The sequence below is a fragment of the Nicotiana tabacum genome, chromosome 22 (genome assembly GCF_000715075.1).
Source record: "Nicotiana tabacum cultivar K326 chromosome 22, ASM71507v2, whole genome shotgun sequence".
NCBI lineage: Eukaryota > Viridiplantae > Streptophyta > Magnoliopsida > Solanales > Solanaceae > Nicotiana > Nicotiana tabacum.
Window position 1 is genome coordinate 129,923,033 of NC_134101.1, and position 19,103 is coordinate 129,942,135.

Sequence of the window (19,103 nt, forward strand, 5' to 3'; positions counted from 1 at the left end):
AACCCGGGAGAAGGTGTTAGGCATTCCCGAGTTTCGTGGTTCTAGCACGGTCGCTCAACTGTTATATTCGGCTTATTTATCTGATTTTAAATACAATTATGAACCATGTGCAAATTTTATATTTTACCGCTTTATTATCATTATTTTTAGGAATGTGAACATTGCTTAAAAAAAACATGTCTTTGGACTGCGTCACATGAAATGCACCCACAATCCGGAACATATTTTATTTGACGTTTTGGGATTTGGATTTGGGTCGCATGAAATGCACACCGAAGTTTAAGAAAATAGATTATTAAATACGCACCTTAAGAGACTATCGCGTTATTATTTTGGGAAAGCCGTGAAATTCGCTAAACGGCACGTCCCGAATTCTAAATACTTTGATATATACATTTCTAGAGGGCCCCGCAGCTTTGTACATTTTGTTTGTCGAGGCTCGTCTCGTTCTATTTTTAAAAGGAATTTGCGACGTCATGGACATGTATCTCGAACCACGTCACAATCAATGTACTCGTGACTAGAAACACATTTCGAATCCGTCGAGATTTGGATTTGGGTCACATAAATGCGCACCCGAATTTAAGAAGGTAAAATTATTAAATACGCGCTTAAAGAGGCTATCGCGTTATTATTCCGGGAGGTCGTGAGATTTGCTAAACGACCCACCTTAGGGACTGAATGCTTCAATATATACATTTAACGAGGGCCCCGCAATTTGTGCGTTTTTCTTTATTTTTGTCGAGGCTCATCTCGTCCTTATTTTAAAAGGATATTCTATAGCAACTACGTTTCTTGTCGCGTTTGTCTCTACTAATTGAAAACAGTAGATAGCCCTAGTTAATTACATGCTTGCAAGTTATCTATAACAGAATTCCGAGTGCTTGCGCAAAATCAGAAGCACGGCCACGTACACAGTCAGCCGAGCAAGAATTAAGGGCCCAAATCCAGCTCATGCGTGATGGGCCAGACCTGGGCCATTGTTTGTTCGATGCGGGCCTGCTTGGTCTGTTTCGACCTGGGCTCGACCTCTGTGAGGTTGAGGCCGTGAACTTGTTCTGGGTTCTATTGGCGTGGTTTATCAGTTATAAAGGGATCGTCTATTAAAGAGAAAGAACTTAACTAGTAGTGGATAGTTTTCATGTTTGGCCTACATTAAAGAATATACTACACAGTTAAACTAAGTCTAAGATACAACCTATTACATGGGGAATATTTTCACCTAACAGCATACATATATAAACTAACATTCAGCTAATCTACATTGATATATACTGGGCATACAGGCTACTTCTATTATCAAAAAGGAATGAAAATTATTATACAGTACATGATATTTAATGTAACAATCTATGTATAAAAGTCACTCTTCAGGTCTTTTCTTTTGTATTCATGCTCACCTTTCCAATTACATTTGACAGTATATTAGTCATGTACCTGGTATAGAGAACAAAAGAAGAAGGAAATGATCAGCTGAGTGGTACGCAGCAAGCACAGCAGCAGCAGATAAATAGCACAACACAACAACAACTAAACAACCACAAAGATGAAGTTCACACGTTGTTCGAGCAACAGACTAATAATCCCAGGAAAACAGGATAGGAAACAAAACCAGTCGAGAAAGGAAACAGAATTTTTTGTGCTATAGCCACAGGAGTTCAATAACCACCAAGGCTCAGCAAGTAACCAGCACAGTTTCGACAATCAAAGAGACCAAAACTCAAACCAACAGCACACAGAAAGCTCAGTGTAGTGACAATCACAGCAGAAGAACACAGACTTCTCTTAATGGAACAAATAACAATCCTAGTTAGGATAACTAACTTGGTTTCTTTGTGCAATTTTGGACAGTGTTCAGTTACAGTATTTCTGGAAATTTCTTTCTGTTTTTTTTTTCAGTTCTCTTCAACTCACAAGACCTCTCTTCAAGACTAAAATTTCCAACCCCTTTTAAGTTCTGAAATAGCCTATTTATAAGCCAAACAACCAATGCAGTCAAGCTGCCTGGATTCTCCCAATTGCAGACTGCCCATCCCTATTAAATCCCATGCCTAAGCATCTTTTTGATGCCAGCCATTTTGTTCCCCACGCCTGGCTTATTCCCTTTGTTCAAGAGTTATGGGTTCATTTAAGTATTCATTTTAAACCCCATACTCTAGTGTCTTGTTCCCCATTGGCATTAGTTTAATCCCAAATTAGTACCCTACTTGTCAGCTCATTTAAACTAAGCTTTTCTGTTCTTTTCAAACCCCAGACTGCCCCTATTAAACTCTGATTATTACTGCCTTAAACCCATTGTAGCATCAGGGTATTTTGAACTTCTGAAAGTTCAAATTCAAGACTGCCCTAGCCTGATTCTTTTAATTTGTTTACAATGCAGTTATAAGCTAGTAGTCACATCTAATGTCAAGCATCCAATTAACGATCAACAGGTTCATTCACTTACGTGAAGTTGTACGAATTAGAATATTTGAACATTCAGTCGTAGGAGGTTAATCGACGACATTTATCAAGTCGACTATACTAATTATAACAGGTAACAATCAGTCGTTCATATAAACAAATACATACAGGGACCTAAAGGGCTTCGGACAACTTTGGTCAATCACTGGGAACCTATATAAATTATTTATGCGACGACTATCCTAATCGGACATGTTTACCACAGGATACGTTCAAATCATACACAGAAAACAATCGACCAAATAAAAAGGTCTTTGGCAGAGATGGAAGAAATTAAGAAAACTATCAGACAATAACAAACAGTCACAACAAGGCATGCTAACAACTCAATCAAAACTAAAACAAAGAAAAGAGAAAACTTACTGAAAAAGTTTAAACCAAACTGACCCAAATCTGACTCAACTTTGAACCCTTGAGGCCGAACAAACTTTAATCAGGGTGTTCTCACACGAGAACACCTTGATTAAGGTCTATTAGACCTCAAACTCTGATAAGACTGGCCGGTTTCCAAGGCTATTCCTGTTCTAGGTTTTGGATTCTTAGATTTGAGATTCTAAGAGTTGTGGGTAGATTCGGACCAAACCAAGCCTGGTTTGGTCACGAGGGGGGTCAGGGGAGTGTCTGGTATGAAGATGGTGAGGTTTGGTATAGGTCCGGGTTCGACTCGAATCTTCAAATGAAAATTCGAGATGAAGGAAGGGGATTCGAGGCTAGGGGGTAATAGATCCATGTTCAGGAGAGTGAGGGGGTCCTAGGGTGTTCAGGAGGTGGTCACTGGCGTTCATGCCGCCGGGTTCTGGTGAAGGGGAAACTAGGGTGGCTGCTAGGGTTTCGGGGGGTTTCAGGGCTTGGTGAGGAAGGAGATGAGTGAAGGGGGGGGGGTTCGACTAGGGGGCGTGGGGTGTGATAGAAAGCTTATATATGGTCTAGGGGTTTAGATCTGAGCCGTTGGATCAGATGATCTCAACGGCTTGGATCTGATGGTGAGGGGTGAGACGAGGTCGTTTGGTATTAAAACGGGGTCGTTTGGGTTTAAGTGATGGATTGGGTTGGACCGGCTAAACAGGTCGGGTCACGGGTGCGGATGTGGACCGTTGGATCAAGAGGCTTAGACGGCTCAGATCGACTTGCCTGAAACGGCGTCGTTTGAATTGGTGCTTGGGCAGGCCGGATTTGGACTGGACTTGAGTGCCGATTTTTGGCCTATTTCGTTTCATTTTTGGGCCCAAACCGATTTTCAACTCTTTTCTTTTTGTTTTTTCTAATTTTAAAACAAAAAATGAAAAATAACAAATAAATAGTAAAACAAATGAAATTAAAACAAACAACAATGTAACACTTCAACACCATTATCACACCAAATTAAAATGTTCAAGTAAGTTAAATCACAACCTAGAACGAACAATGCACATATATTTTTGAATTTTCTTTTAACTACTGAATTACGGTTTGATTACTATGACAGACATACCTTGTGTTTTGACTGATAAGATCAAAAAATGCAAAAAAAAATGGGATGAACCACAAATGACTAGCAGTACATGTCATGAAAAATTGGAAAATTTGTACAGCGAGGTCACTGGTCACTATTTTTGTTTTCTTTTGGAGTGCTTGTCCGTGAAGCAAAAATCACGTGCTTACAGCTGCCCCTCTTTGCACGAAGACACGAAGGGTTTACAAGGCTGTATGCCGTAAAGACTTTATGGGTTGTCACTGGATGTTGCGTGCGAGCAAGAAGAAATCAGGGTTGTGGAAAGTGGGTAAATATATTAGCACCCACAGATGTGAAATAGACACATTCAATGAGAATCACTTCAACTTGTATGTAGACTTGATTTCTCTTGTCTTGATTCCATACTTGGAAGTGTCCATTAGGTTCAAGATCAAAGAGTGTATTACAGCCGTCCACTAGAAATATGGGTGTACTATAACCAAAAGAAAGGTATATCTTGGGCGCAAACGTTCTTTTGAAATTATTTATGGTGACTGGGATAAGTCATTTTCATCTTTACCCAGGTACATGTCCGTACTGAAACACTTTAACCCGGGGACTGTTGTTGAATAAAGGCATGAGCGAAGTCCGGGAAGACCGAAATATATTTTCAACTATGTGTTCTAGTCATTTAAACCAGTAATTGCTGGTTTTGTACATTGCCGTCCAATAATTTCCATAAACGGTACTCATGTCTATGGAAAGTATGATATTAAGCTTTTGATCGCAGTTGCAGTAAATGCCAGTGGACAAATATTTCTACTAGCTTTTTCTATTTGTGCCAATGAAAGCGAAGAGACGTGGACGCTTTTTTTGAACCACTTGAAGCAGCACGTTGTCAAACAGCATTCAAGTATTTGTCTAATATCTAATCGGCATGGTGGTATTTTAAGTTCTATACGGCATATGCCTGAACGACAGGAACCCTATGCATACCACCGTTACTGTGTGAGGCACCTGAAGGCCAATTTCCAGAAGAAATATCATGGCAAGGCCTTGTATGATTTTATGTGGATGGATACAACTAAGCACCAACAGTGCAAATTCACTAGGCGCATGGAAACGATCCGGTAGTTAGATCCACGAGCCTATACTTGGTTGATGGGACATGAGCTTCACAAGTGGACATTGCATGCTGATAGTGGCAGACGATGGGGAGCCCTGACTACAAATGTGTCGGAGTCATTCAACGTCTTATTGAAATCTGCACGTGGATTGCATGTCACTGCCATGGTCCGGATGACATTAAAACAGATTGCGAAGATGTTTTTTGAAAGGCATAGAGCTGCATCAGAATTGATGGACAAAGGTGTTCAATTTATGCCAATACCGATGAGAAGATTTGAGAAATACAGGAGGCGAGCACATTGGCATTCATATTTATAGTACAATAACGACCGGGGTGTTTTTGAAGTTCGCACTGTTATCCACGGACACCGGAGGAATAATCTACACACCATAAATAAAGCCAACATGTTGTGTTCATGTGGGAAATGGACCATCTACCATATGTCGGTGCACATGCCATGAAGTGCTTTCAGCAAGTTAGTTTAGGGGCAACCAACTATGTTGATAGACAATATAGTGTTGCTGCATACGTAAACACATTTAGTGGGCAGTTGCAACCATTGGGTGCTGAGCATTATTGGTCGCCAGAACCATTTAAAATACTGTGTAACAAGGACTATTTGCGCAAGCTGCAAGTGCAAAAGAGAATGCGTATACGAAACCAAATGGATGTTGGTGATATCATTTATGCGCGTAAATGTGGCATATACTCGCAAATAGGACACGACCGTCGTAAATGTCCTTCAGCTGGTGTGGGTGGCGGTGGTAATCCAGCTCCTGGTGCAAGTTCGTCAAATGTACCCAACTATCAAGGATACACCTAGTGTTTTGTTTTCGTAATATTTTTTGTAATAAGTGTCTCTACTTGTTTATGTTGCAATATCTATCAAATAAAATTATGTTCCATAGTCTTGTTACATCTTATTTTTAACATAACCTTTTGAATTGGGATAATGATATGGTAGTTATAACATTCAACTTATTTGGTGTTAGTAAAGAAGACCAATCTGAAGATTGAAATTCCATAACATAATATTCGAAGAGATAAAAACACAACAACCATAACTAAAGCAACATACATGAAAATAAAAGATAATAAAGGATAAATCAAGACATTGCTGTTTCGTTTCAAAAAAATTGAATATGTATAGCGCGATACAATACTACGTTTTGTGTGTTGTCTTGTCGGTCTAAAAAGCTGACCGATTGCGCAAAAGCTGTTTCGTTTCAGAAAAAATATATATAGCGCGGTACAATATTACGTTTTGTGTGTTGTCTTGTCGGTCTGAAAAGCTGACCGACTGCGCAAAAGCTATTTCGTTTCAGAAAAATTGAATATGTATAACGCGATACAATACTACGTTTTGTGTATTGTCTTGTCATTCTGAAAAGCTGACCGACTGCGCAAAAGTTGTTTCGTTTCAGAAAAATTAAATATGTATAGCACGGTACAATAATATATTTTGTGTGTTATCTTGTCGGTCTGAAAAGCTGACTGACTGTGCAAAAGTTGTTTCGTTTCAGAAAAATTGAATATGTATAGCGTGGTACAATATTACGTTTTGTGTGTTGTTTTGTAGGTCTGAAAAGCTGAACTGACTGCGCAAAAGCTGTTTCATTTCAAAAAAAATGAATACGTATAGTGCGGTATAATACTACGTTTTGTGTGTTGGCTTGCCTATAAATAACTAGCGCATTCTAGTTATTTTCTGCGCTTAACAATAACCAATAACAAATATTTTAATAAAAGCAAGGTTTTTCTTTACGCTTTAATAAATGTCTGAACCCCTTTATGTCCCAAGGTGCGAGTGCGGCAAAAAATGCATGATGCACGACTGTTTGGAAGAAGTTGGACGCCTCTACTAGGCGTGTATGAACAAGTTTTATAGGGTTCCCGATGAACCTGTTTGCAATTTTGAGGTATGGATTGATGAACCTTGTCAGCAGAAATACTACAAAGAAAAGTTGCAGCATCTTCATTGTTTGTGTTTGAAGTAGTGGGAATATGAACGACAATACAAATGAGAAGTTGCGGAGTTGAAAGAGAAATTCAAGGAGGTGGAAGAAGAAAAAAAATAAGTTGGAAGATAAATTTAAGTGGTTGGAGCAGAGAATACTAGGCGGTCGTGACTAAACAATGACATGTACGTGTTGAGCGTAGTAGTGTATCTTTATGTTTCCCGTGTCATGTGTTTTCATTGGTTGTACTGAATTTAAGTTATGTTAGGTTTTCTATGTTTGTGTTTGTGTTGTAGTGTTAAAATAAAATTGTTGTTCAAATTGTGTTAAAATAAAATTCTTGTTATTATTTACATAATATATTATTTAAGTGATCAATGTGTCTCACAACCTGTGTGTTTCAATGTAGCTGCTGGCCTGAGGCGCATCCCCTATCGCCCGGGTACACTATCAGAATCATCATCATCACGTCGCCTCTTTATATGAGGATGCGCCGCAGCATGATCGACCATAGGGCTGGCATGATCGGTAGAAGGGGTCGCCGGTCCGTCAGCAACCTACAAAATAATTATTAAGCTTAGTATATGAAAATGTATATTAGTAATGTACGTGTTAAGTCAAAAATATTTTCTTACCATGGTCTCGTCAGGCTCCTGAATATAAGCATCTGTGGTGTCCTTATCATCACATAAAGTGGCCTCCGTGGTGGGCTGGGATGAAGCCTTAATAATAAAATAAAAAATTAATTTATAGCAAATCATTGAGAAAAAAACAAATTAAAATTTAATAGTAATACAAACATACCTGCGCCTGTGATAGATCCGCCTCACCCGACGACGATGAGCCAAAACTCAACCTGCGCCCACCATCCGGGTCTCGGGTCGACCGAACCTCAGCTGCGGTCGATGGGCCTAAAAAGAATTGCTCTATATCTGCGGTGAAGCTCATGTCCGTGATCAACAATGGATTTGACGGGGTCACATGCGATTTGGCAGCTCCAACTGAAGGATGTAAGATGGCATGCTTCTGGAAGGCTCGTCTTGCTGAGGGATGTAACCCGACTGATCATCTCCAAGATCCTCATCAGGTGCCTCAACGCCCCCTTGATGGGGACCACCTCCTTGCTGTCCCCCACGACCCCGTGGGGCAGCCCTGGCTCGTGCCCGTTCCCTCGGGCGTGCGACAGGCCTACCCTGATGGTGGTGCTCTAGCGCCACATAATCAGCATTGTGATCTAACCTCTCGCCCTCTATGGCTCACTGTAGTGTCCGGAGAGCCAGCTCTATGACCTGCCGGCCATACTCAATGACTGCAGGATTGTCGGCATACTGATGCATCTGCAGTCCCAACTGGTAGAATAAATGACGATCAATAGCCTGTACAACATTTAAAATATTAATTACAGAACGCTATATCACATTTATAAGTATGGGTTCCAAGAAAACATGCCAGTGCCTCATGCCTCCCGGCGTATGGTCTGTACCGACCACCAGCTTGATGAGCGGGGTTACCAATCATCAGTCGGGTAATGCGGCGGTACCAGGACGTATACATCTAAATAGTCGCCGCCTGGATCTGTGAAGATAGGGGCGGAATCAGGTCCCCTCGCTCGTCCCAAGTATGGACCTGCGCCTCTAGCCATGCTACAAATGCGTCGTCCACCCTCGAATGATCATCCCGCTGATAATGTAAAGCCTCCCATGTAAGTCCCCTCGGTATAGTCTACGGACGACCAAACTGGCAAAGTACCCACTCTGTAGCATGATGCTCTACAACATCGAGGCATATCAGTGGGACAGAAGTGCTCCAAATTAGTCGGCTGGCCGAGCAATAATCGGACAGGCCAGCTATCAAGTCGTCGTTGTATGACGTCCAGATGAACTATCAAACAATAACATAAAAGTGAGTATATTTGAGTCCACAAGTGAATTTATAACAAGTAATTTTAGGTACATATTTACCTTGCGGCCTCCAGCATATCCAACACATCCCTGACAAGAGGGAGATTATGGTGAGCATCAATGGCTCGGTAATTTCCATGTCGGAGAACCCACCTCCTAGCTAGAGGGAGAAACGAAGCTGCTACATCAGGAGATAATGGTGGTAGAGGTGGCTGCAACGGCAGGAACCGTTCCAAGCCCAAACCTAACATACAAGGTTGATGTAATGTTTAAGAGTCATTTTGACTATATAGAATTGGAAGTAATGAACAGAGTATTTGAATATGTTGTCACCTGTAAAAGCGGCAGAAAACCATATACGTCGCTCTGGGTGCCCATGCTTGCCCGGCACATACCCCTGTACATGTTAGCGAGAATAGCAGCACCCTAGTTGTACTGGGGTAACTCATCTAGTTGCTGAAGATGATGTAGAAATCACATACTCACTAGATTTACCGAAGTGTTCGGGAATAAGACACCCCCAAAAAGAAGGAGCAGCGCCAACCTCGTATTCCGGTAAATATGTAGATCATCTGTCTCGCCGGTGATGTCGGGGTGCAATACCTCCAAATGTTGTCTAATAGCTGTCACAGAAATGCGACTGCCCCATGAAGCTGCAGCCTCACCCTGTGGCCTGAAACTAGTGAACTGCTGCAGCAAGTCCAAATACTGGGCACGCGGCATAGATCTCATATACTGAGGCAGTGCAACAGCCAGTCCATCAGCAAGCAGCCCATATAAAACCTGAACATCCTGAAGCGTGATGTTGGCCTCACCAATGGGTAGGTGGAAAGTGTGCATCTCCGGCTGCCACCGCTCTATCAAGGCCGTGATCAGAGACCAGTCGAGCTGCAACCGCCCAATCTGAAAAATCCTATGGAAGCCCGCATCACGCAGGCGCTCAACTACACAGGGATGAAAATCTTTGCCCCTTATAAAGTCTCACACGTCGTCCACTCTCCTGGCGCGGAGAGTCTGCTCGACTAGCTCTCCCGCCCATACATAGACGGACCTATGATCGCCCCATAACACTAATATCTCATCCGAGAAAGGTCCAGGATGCACAGGCGGCACGTCCATGTCGTCTACTGTAAATTAAACAATATTAATTGTGTGTTTGTGTTATAATAATTAATAATTAATTATTTAATTGGACAGAGTATATATCTATGGATTCCAGGCTCGATATTTGAGTTCCGGTAGCACCAAGCTATCCTGATTCTTATGTGTGTCAATTTCAATATAAATCATAATTTTGTTTGTGTTATAATAATTAATATTTAATTATTTAATTGGACATAGTATATATTTATGAGTTCCAGGCTTGATATTTGAGGCCCAGTAGCACAAAGCTATCCTGAATTCTTATGTGTGTCAATTTCAATATTTTTAGAATTTTGTTAGTTTTATAAATTAAATAATTAATTTTTAATTGGACAACATATATATCTATGAGTTCGAAGCTCGATATTTGAGGCCGCGTAGCCCCAAGCTTTCCTTAATTCTTATGTGTGTCAATTTTCAATATTTTTCATAATTTTGTGTGTTTGTTTTGAAAATTAAATAATTAATTTTTAATTGGATAGAGTATATACCTGAATTCTTATGTGTGTCAATTTTAATATTTTTCATAATTATGTGTGTTTGTTTTATAAATTAAATAATTAATTTTTATAAATTATAATTAGACAGAGTTTATAGTTAGTAGATACTTAAACTACAGAGATTCTACGCTAAAAGGCTCAACTTTACTACGCTAAAAGGCTCTATATTTTACTACGCTAAAAAACTCTATATTCTACTACGCTATAAGGCTCTATATTTTACTACGCTATAAGGGCACCAGTCTTTAACCAAATAAATAATCTAAACTAAATAAAAATGACAAACATATTTTAATAATATAACATTCACGAAATTACATATAAAACAGTAAAAGAAATTTATGAACATTTTTATTAACAAGAAAAACTATTTCTCAACTTTTAACTATTTTTTTAAACACTAATAATTTAATCCGGATTAAAGTAACATACTAATTTAATCGCAAACAAAATATAAAACAATATGGAAATACATTCAATACAACTAATATGCATTATTATACGAGTTTCAACATAAACTAAATCGGAATACCTCGATTTATGTTTTTAGAAAACTCGAAAAATTGAAATTTTGAGCCTGAAAGGAGGAAACCACAACAATAGAAGGCTTGGATTGTATGCGGGACCTACAATCTTAACTTTTTGTGTGACGGGTGGGCTCCACTCGGATTTTTTTTTGGAGAAAAAGGGGGGGACCGCTGATTTTTTTTTTAAAATGGAGGGGGTCGTTTCTGTTTCTGTCATGGGGAAGAAGAAGGGCGTTTTATTTTAATAGGTAAAATGCGGTATTATACCGCACTTTTCTATATAAAACGCGATATATATCGCGTTTTATATAGAAAAGTAACTTTTTTAAAAAAAACTGTAAAAACGTGTTTTGAGTCCAAAATATTGGCATTTAGGTTTCGGACATCCTCCTCTACATGTCAATTTACAAACAACATTTCAAAGGTATTAACTAAAAAACAATTCATTTTGGGTCATTGATTTCGCCCATGTCAAATCTCATCAATTCACAATATATTCAGATTATCCGTAGTTTCAATATATAATCTCCAGCGTCGAAAGTCCATTATAGTCACCAAATAACCTCTACTTCCATAAATCCTTGTGGGGAGGAGAGGAGAATCAGGTGCCATGAATTTTCTAAGCTCAAATAAAGCCAAATATTGTAGTGATTAGCATATAGCAACTAAAATAGTGTTAGACATTATAGGTCGTATGAGATACAATACATAATATTTTTACTTTATATATTAAAATTAAAATTTGGGACTTAGGGTTTTACTTCATATTTTTTTTATTCACGAGAGTCGAACACGAGAGATTCATTAAGGACGAAGAGATTTTTTCCCTCACGCTATAATATTGTTATTACATGCAAATAATTTTATTGATTGCTGCATTTTTTATTATTACTTTACTTTACTATATTATAGAAGAGCAATGGTTTCGACATGCCTACTTCCTGTCATTAACAATACATTATAGCTAAGGGTATTTTCGACTTTACATAATATCTAAGAGAGGTGTCCTTCGTCCCAAACTAAAAGGCCACGTGTCAATTATTTTACGCCTTCTTTATCAATTTTACGCCTTTCATCTGCCTTTTTCAATTGCTTTGCTCCAATGTAACCAATGCTGATCATTTTTATCCCCGATACTGTTGCTTACCCCTTTCTCTCTCAATTCTTCCCTTATTTTTCTTTTTTCTTTTTGGGTCTTTAAATGATCTTTGCATATCTCCATCTGATTTCTGCTTCAGCAGTCAAAGATTATACTTTTCTATATGTTTTACAGAAGAAAAGTTTGATTCGAGTATTGTTGTTTCTTTCGTATTTCTTATAATAGGTTTAAAATACTCAAATTAAAAATAATTGTTTTGAATGTTGAAGGAAGATCGGGCATTATTAACAGATGAGATAATTTTGTAGTTGCTTCTATTGAATAAATTTCAGGAGAAGACTCTAACATGATAATGAATTTATTTGAGATTTTGAGGGGGGTTTCAGTTAAGGTGCATCTCATACCTCGAAAGACCAAATGCAATATTATTATTTTCTTAGATAGAGGCTTAGGTCAATACATTACATTACATTTGTCTTCTTCTCTTAAAACTTTTAGAAGTCGTGAATGGTGCTTTTACTCTCATGAGTTCAAAAAAGATAACACATCTTATGAACTGCAAAAATATTACATTGGATGTTTGGCTTTGTTTGAGTGAAATAGGGGAAGAAAGTGAAAACATTAACACGTTACAGAGCAAAGTGAGTAAAAAGTGTTTCTATAGATTCTTGATTTTTTTACTTTCCTTCTTTCAATTATTACATTCTGAGCACTCTTTTTGTTTATGTCTCGAATTTTTCTTCTTTTAGAAGGGCATAGAGGTCCCAATTCCTTGCTTAGCTCATTATCCGACTCAATTACTCACTCAACTATCCCAAATTATTTCTTGAAGTCTATAGAAGAGAGTAGTGTCACATGACAGTCACGTGACTGAGTAGTTAGCTGTAACTAATTATTGGATTGGCGGTTATGTAGTTAGTGGAGAAGTAAGTTTGATTAGTGTATCAGTGTATATAAATAGTGGATAGCATTGTATTGATTGAATACAATCAATGAGAAGAGCTCAGTTCATTTGCTCTCTATGAAATTCTCTTTCTAGAATTTTCTCCTTCATCAGTTCTTCATCATAGATCGAGCTAATTCTCGATCTTCATCATGGTATTAGAGCACGAGAGCTAGATGCATGCTCACTGTGATTGATTCTCTCAGTTTTACAGATCAATTCTAAGGTTGTTGATTGCCCGAACTTTCATCGATCAGTTGACCTAAAATTCTTTTTTCTTCTGATTTGCAACTGGTGAATCTGCAATTTGTTGAATCAAAGATTAATTCAGCTGAACTTGTCAACCATGGCGATTGAAGAAGATAACTCTATTGCTATTGGAACGAGTGCTGGAGTAATCATAGATCATCATCATCCTCTGTATTTACAGCCTTGTGACACTCCATGTAGTTCTTTGATCTCTATTCAATTGACTGGATCTGAAAATTATGCGTTGTGGAGCATATCTATGAAAATAGGTCTAATTGGTAAAAGTAAGCTAGGATTTGTTGACAGTCGTTGCACTAAAGATAAATTTGGTCGATCCTTACATGAGCTTTGGGAGAAATGCAATGCGATAGTCCTATCGTGGATCATGAATGCAGTAAGTAGTGACCTACTTAGTGGAATTGTGTATAAATCTAGTGCTCACAAAGTTTGGACTGATTTGAAGGATAAATTTGATAAGGTAGATGGATCTCGTATTTTCTATTTGCACAAGGAGATTGCTACTCGATCGCAGGGGATCTCCTTAGTGTCTGCTTATTTTTCAAACTAACAGATCTCTGGGAAGAATATGATGCATTAATGCCTTGCCCTGGGTGAGACTGCCCAGAATCCAAAAGCTATTCTGAGCATTTTGAGTATCAAAGGCTTTTACAGTTTCTAATGGGGTTAAATGAAACATATAGTCAACATAGGAGTCAGATTTTGATGATGAGCCCAGTTCCTTCAGTAAACAAGGCCTACTCCATGGTAGTTTCTGAAGAAAGCCAAAGAGCCTTGGGAAAATTTTCTCAGTCTGTAGCCTAGGAGATGGTACAACATTATTCACAAACAGAGGAACAAATTCAGAAAATAATTATAAGTCTAGGAGAGGAAATCTATTCTGTGACTATTGTAATTTCAAAGGGTATACAAGAGAAAATTGCTACAAGTTGCATTGATATCCAACTGATTTTAAAGCAAGAAAGAGAGCAACAGGTTTTCCTCAAAAACATATGGCTAATGCAACAACACATGAAGGGCAGCAGACAATAACAAAGCAGTTTACTACTGCAACTTCACAGGAGGGACAACAAGCAATGAATGCATCTACTGCAAGTCCAGCACAGGGAATGCCAATTACATTTACACAGGAACAATATGATCAAATATTGAAGCTGATCAACAAGGTCACATGTGAAAATTCAGGTTTTGTAGGTACAACTAAGGCCTTTATTACCAATGAAAATATTAACAATGAAAAGTGGATAGTGGATCTGGTACGACCAATCATATGGTTCACACTAAAGAGCTACTTGACAAAATAAATAATGAGATTCTAGGCAATGCACCAAAGGTATATTTACCTGATGGAACTTCTCTTGATGTTGAGTGCACTGGAGAAAGTAAAATTGGTGAGAACTGTGTTGTTAGGAATGTGCTATATGTTCCCAGTTTTAAATATAACATGTTGTCTGTATCCAAACTTACAAGAGACTTGAGATGCTTTGTTTCCTTTTATCCTGATTTTTGGATAATGCAGGACCTTTACAGTGGGAAGGTGAAGGGGATTGGTAAGGAGTTGGGAGGTTTGTACAAGTTGCAGCATCAGAAACTGAAAGCTAAAGCTGCAAATGTGCAAATTCAAGATCATTCTGTACAGGAGGAAGATTTGAGAATATGGCATGGAAGGCTTGGACATGCCCTAGACAGAGTTGTGAAGCAGATTCCAAACATGAAGTTAAACCCGCTAGAGATGGAATAAAGGAATGTACAATTTGTCCTTTGGCTGGACAAGGGAGATTGCCTTTCCCTAAGAGTATAAGTAGATCAGATAAACTTTTTCAAATGATTCATGTAGATGTTTGGGTCCCATATAGAATACAAACTCATAGTGGACATAGATTCTTCCTTACTATAGTAGATGACTGCAGTAGAATGACCTGGATTTACTTACTGAGGCTTAAAAGTGATGTGGTTGTATGCTTGAAACAGTTTTTAGCATTAATAAATACTCAGTTTGATGTGACTGTGAAAGTATTAAGGAGTGATAATGGATCTGAGTTCTTTAATTCTGAATGCAACAATCTATTTCAGTCTTACGGAATCCTTCATCAAAGTTCTTGTGTTCACACTCCACAACAAAATGGAGTAGTGGAGAGGAAACATAGACATATATTGGAAGTGGCTAGAGCCATTAGTCTACAAGGTTTTTTGCCTCTGAAGTTCTGGGGGAATGTGTACAAGCTGCTGTCTATATGAATGGGTTGCCTTTATCAGTGTTATCAGGCAAATCATCTTTTGAGATAGTGTATGGCAGAGTGCTATCTTTACAACATATGAGGACCATTGGTTGTCTGTGTTTTGCTAAGTCGGTAGGGGAAGGAGACAAGTTTGCAGGTAGATCAATTGGAGCTGTCCTAATGGGGTACTCATCATCCTAGAAGGGGTACAAACTGTATAATATCTTAACCAATTCTTTTTTTGTAAGCAGGGATGTCAAGTTTATGGAGCATGTTTTTCCCTTCCAATTGCTCAACGAAGGAAAATTGCAGTTATTTCCCAATGGTGTACTGGATTTTCTATTCACTAATGATGCAGGTTCACTTCAGGGTGCAAATGGTCCAGACCAAGCTACATAACCGGATGACACTTTAATCCAAGCAGATGCAGATAATCATGGTGAAGAAATGCAAATTCCATCACCAGACTCTTTGTCTCTTGAAGACATACAGCATCAGCAACACATTTCTTTAGAACAAGAGACATCTAACCATAATGAGCACCAGTTGAGAAATTCAACCAGAACTGCTAAGGAACCTTTGTGGATGCAAGACTATTTTGCAATAGTTCCCTAACGAAGTCAGAAGGCAAGCAAGTTTGCAGATATCCAATGCAGGACTACTTGACACATACCAGGTTATCTAGTAAGTTTCATGCCTATATGTCCAAAATCACCAGTACAAGAGAGCATATGAATTATGAAGAAGCTGCATCAGACTCCAAATGGATGGAGGCCATGAATCAAGAACTGAAGGCACTCAAGGATAATAGAACGTGGAGCTTGGTTGACCTACTAGCAGGGAAGACACCTATTGGATGCAAGTGGGTGTTCAAGATAAAATACAAAGCCAATGGGGAGGTTGAAAGATACAAGGCACGACTAGTTGCTAAAGGATATAATCAAATAGCAGGTCTAGACTATCAGAAAACATTTTCCCCTGTAGTCAAGGTGGTGACAGTAAGAGTAGTCATAACTTTAGCTGCTGCTAACAGATGGAATCTATATCAGATGGATGTGTATAATGCCTTTTTACAAGGCGACCTCACTGAAGAAGTCTATATGTGTTTGCCACAGGGATTTCCCAGCCAGGTGGAGAAAGTATGTAGGCTGCATAAATCCCTATATGGCCTAAAGCAGGCCTCAAGACAGTGGAATCTAAAACTGACTGAGGCACTGATCAACTCAGGTTTTGTGCAGTCACTTTGATTATTCCCTATTCACAAAGAAGCAAGGGACAAAGCTAGTAATTGTACTGTGTATGTAGATGATCTCCTGATTACTATGAATGATCAAGGGTTAATCTCTGAGGCCAAGAGTATGTTGCAAAGTAATTTCAAGATCAAGGATCTAGGGGAATTGAAGTTCTTCCTTGGAATAGAGATAGCAAGATCCAAGAAGGGAATATTAATGAATCAAAGGAAATTTGTTGTAGAACTTATCACTGATCTTGGACTGTCAGGGTCAAAACCAGTAACTACAACAATGGAGTGTAATCAAAGGTTCACAACTGTAGAATATGATCAATGTGTGAACTCTAAAGAAGATGAGAAGTTGGGAGATCCAGGTCCTTATCAGAGGTTAGTAGAAAAGTTGTTGTACCTCACCATGACTCGACCAGACATATGCTATGTAGTTCATGTACTGAGCCAATTCATGAATTGTCCAAATAAGTCTCATATAGAAGCATCTATAAGGGTTGTCAAGTACATCAAAGGAGCTCCAGGTTTGGGCTTGTTAATGAGCTCAGAACAGTCTGCTAAGTTGACAGCATTTTGTGATGCAGATTGGGCATCATGTCCAATCTCCAGGAGATCTGTAACAGGCTATGTGATGAAATTGGGAAGTTCATTAGTGTCATGGAAGTCCAAGAAGCAATGTACAGTATCAAGGAGTTCAGCAGAGGCAGAATATAGGAGCATGGCAGCAGGAGTTGCAGAAATTTCATGGTTGACAGGACTTTGTAAAGAACTAGGAGCAGAAGTTGAGCTACCAGTTGAGCTGCACTGTGACAGTAAAGCAACAATTTAAATTGCTGCGAATCCCATATTTCACAATCATACAAAGCACATAGAGATAGACTTGCACTTCATAAAAGAGAAAATACAACAAGGAATTGTCAATACTTTAAGAAAATACAACAAGGAATTGTCAAGACAAAGTACGTAATGTCAAAGGATCAAGAGGCATACTTATTCACAAAGGCACTAGGAAGATCACAGTTAGGAGTGCTCAATCTATTTGCACCACCTAGCTTATTTCTTGAAGTCTATAGAAGAGAGTAGTGTCACATGACAGTCACGTGACTGAGTAGTTAGCTGTAACTAATTATTGGATTTAATTATTGGATTGGCGATTATGTAGTTAGTGGAGAAGTAAGTTTGATTAGTGTATATAAATTGTGGATAACATTGTATTGATTGAATACAATCAATGAGAAGAGTTCAGTAAATGGTCTCTATGAAATTCTCTTTCTAGAATCTTCTCCTATTTGTAACAACAAAGTCACCGAACTATGCCTATTGCACTCAGAAGGTCATGCAATTAGATTTTTCAAATTTTTGAATTGCCAAATACTTATTTTACCCTCTAAATTATAAATATTATTATGTCTCTACCAATTTTCCGACGACATAAAGTTATATCACCGGAAAGCATGGGACTATCTGTATAAGGTAAAATGTGTTATGTTAAGTTGTGCATGGAATATATAACATATTTGAGTATAATTTTCAAAAATATATAACCTATATTAAATACTCTTATTTAAATAATTATTTTTATATTATGTGCATCGAATATATATTTTACAACCTTTATTTTCTTTCATTCTGAATTGTGTAAATAAATTTTTGAATTTTTGTTGTTAATACTAAAATTATTGTTACTTCTAATTAATTTTTTTACTATGCTCGTTATTTTATTATTCCAACATTATGTATGCTTAAATACTTTTTATTTTTTAAATTTATAAATAATATTTATTTAATCTATAGGTAAGTCCATAATATAAATTAAAAAGGGAAAAATTATAATATTAAAAAGTTTATAAGGAACACTTACTCAGTTTTTGTGCGTTATTTCTATATCTATCATTTGGTACATTGCACGGGAGCCTGAATTTCATAGGCTCAAGTTTATGTTGTGTTATAAAAAGTAAAAAGACGGAATTATGTTACAAATACCAATTTGACGACTTGTTAATGATGACCATTCTACATATAATGTAGTTAATGGCATCCTTATTAAGAATAACATATTGGTAACAAAGTGTTATTTGGCCAATATGATCATGAAACAGAGGTAACTTCAATGAAGGAGTGTTCAATTGCTGAATTATTCACTACTGCTGATGCTGGATAGATATTAAAGGGTGATGCTCTTGTTTGCCGTATAATTTTGGTAGTTCGCTATCTTGACTCTAGCTCCTTTCATCCATGATTTCTTTTTCTGTTAGCCTGAGTTGTAGCTTAGCAATTTCCTA

The 19,103-nt window shown here is 38.1% G+C and overlaps 2 protein-coding genes across 2 annotated transcripts; both read left to right on the top strand.

The window, feature by feature from the left end:
• Positions 1-12,158: 12,158 nt before the first annotated feature.
• On the top strand, positions 12,159-18,071 carry LOC107807074 (secreted RxLR effector protein 161-like). The gene is made up of 2 exons (XM_075244600.1): positions 12,159-15,738; positions 15,833-18,071. The coding sequence occupies exon 2, from the start codon at positions 16,904-16,906 to the stop codon at positions 17,648-17,650; it is 747 nt and encodes a 248-aa protein (XP_075100701.1). The 5' UTR covers positions 12,159-15,738; positions 15,833-16,903; the 3' UTR covers positions 17,651-18,071.
• On the top strand, positions 13,442-14,166 carry LOC142176059 (uncharacterized). Its single transcript, XM_075243118.1, has 2 exons — positions 13,442-13,822; positions 14,017-14,166. Exons 1-2 carry the CDS (start codon positions 13,442-13,444, stop codon positions 14,164-14,166), a joined length of 531 nt encoding a protein of 176 aa, XP_075099219.1.
• Positions 18,072-19,103: the final 1,032 nt, after the last annotated feature.

What these genes read in the sequence shown, in the direction of transcription:
- LOC107807074 (XM_075244600.1), top strand. Translation starts at nt 16,904, where the DNA reads ATGAATGATCAAGGGTTAATCTCTGAGGCCAAGAGTATGTTGCAAAGT.
- LOC142176059 (XM_075243118.1), top strand. Translation starts at nt 13,442, where the DNA reads ATGGCGATTGAAGAAGATAACTCTATTGCTATTGGAACGAGTGCTGGA. An exon ending in TGAAGGATAAATTTGATAAG is followed by an intron (nt 13,823 to 14,016) that starts GTAGATGGATCT and finishes AGGCTTTTACAG; the next exon opens with TTTCTAATGGGGTTAAATGA.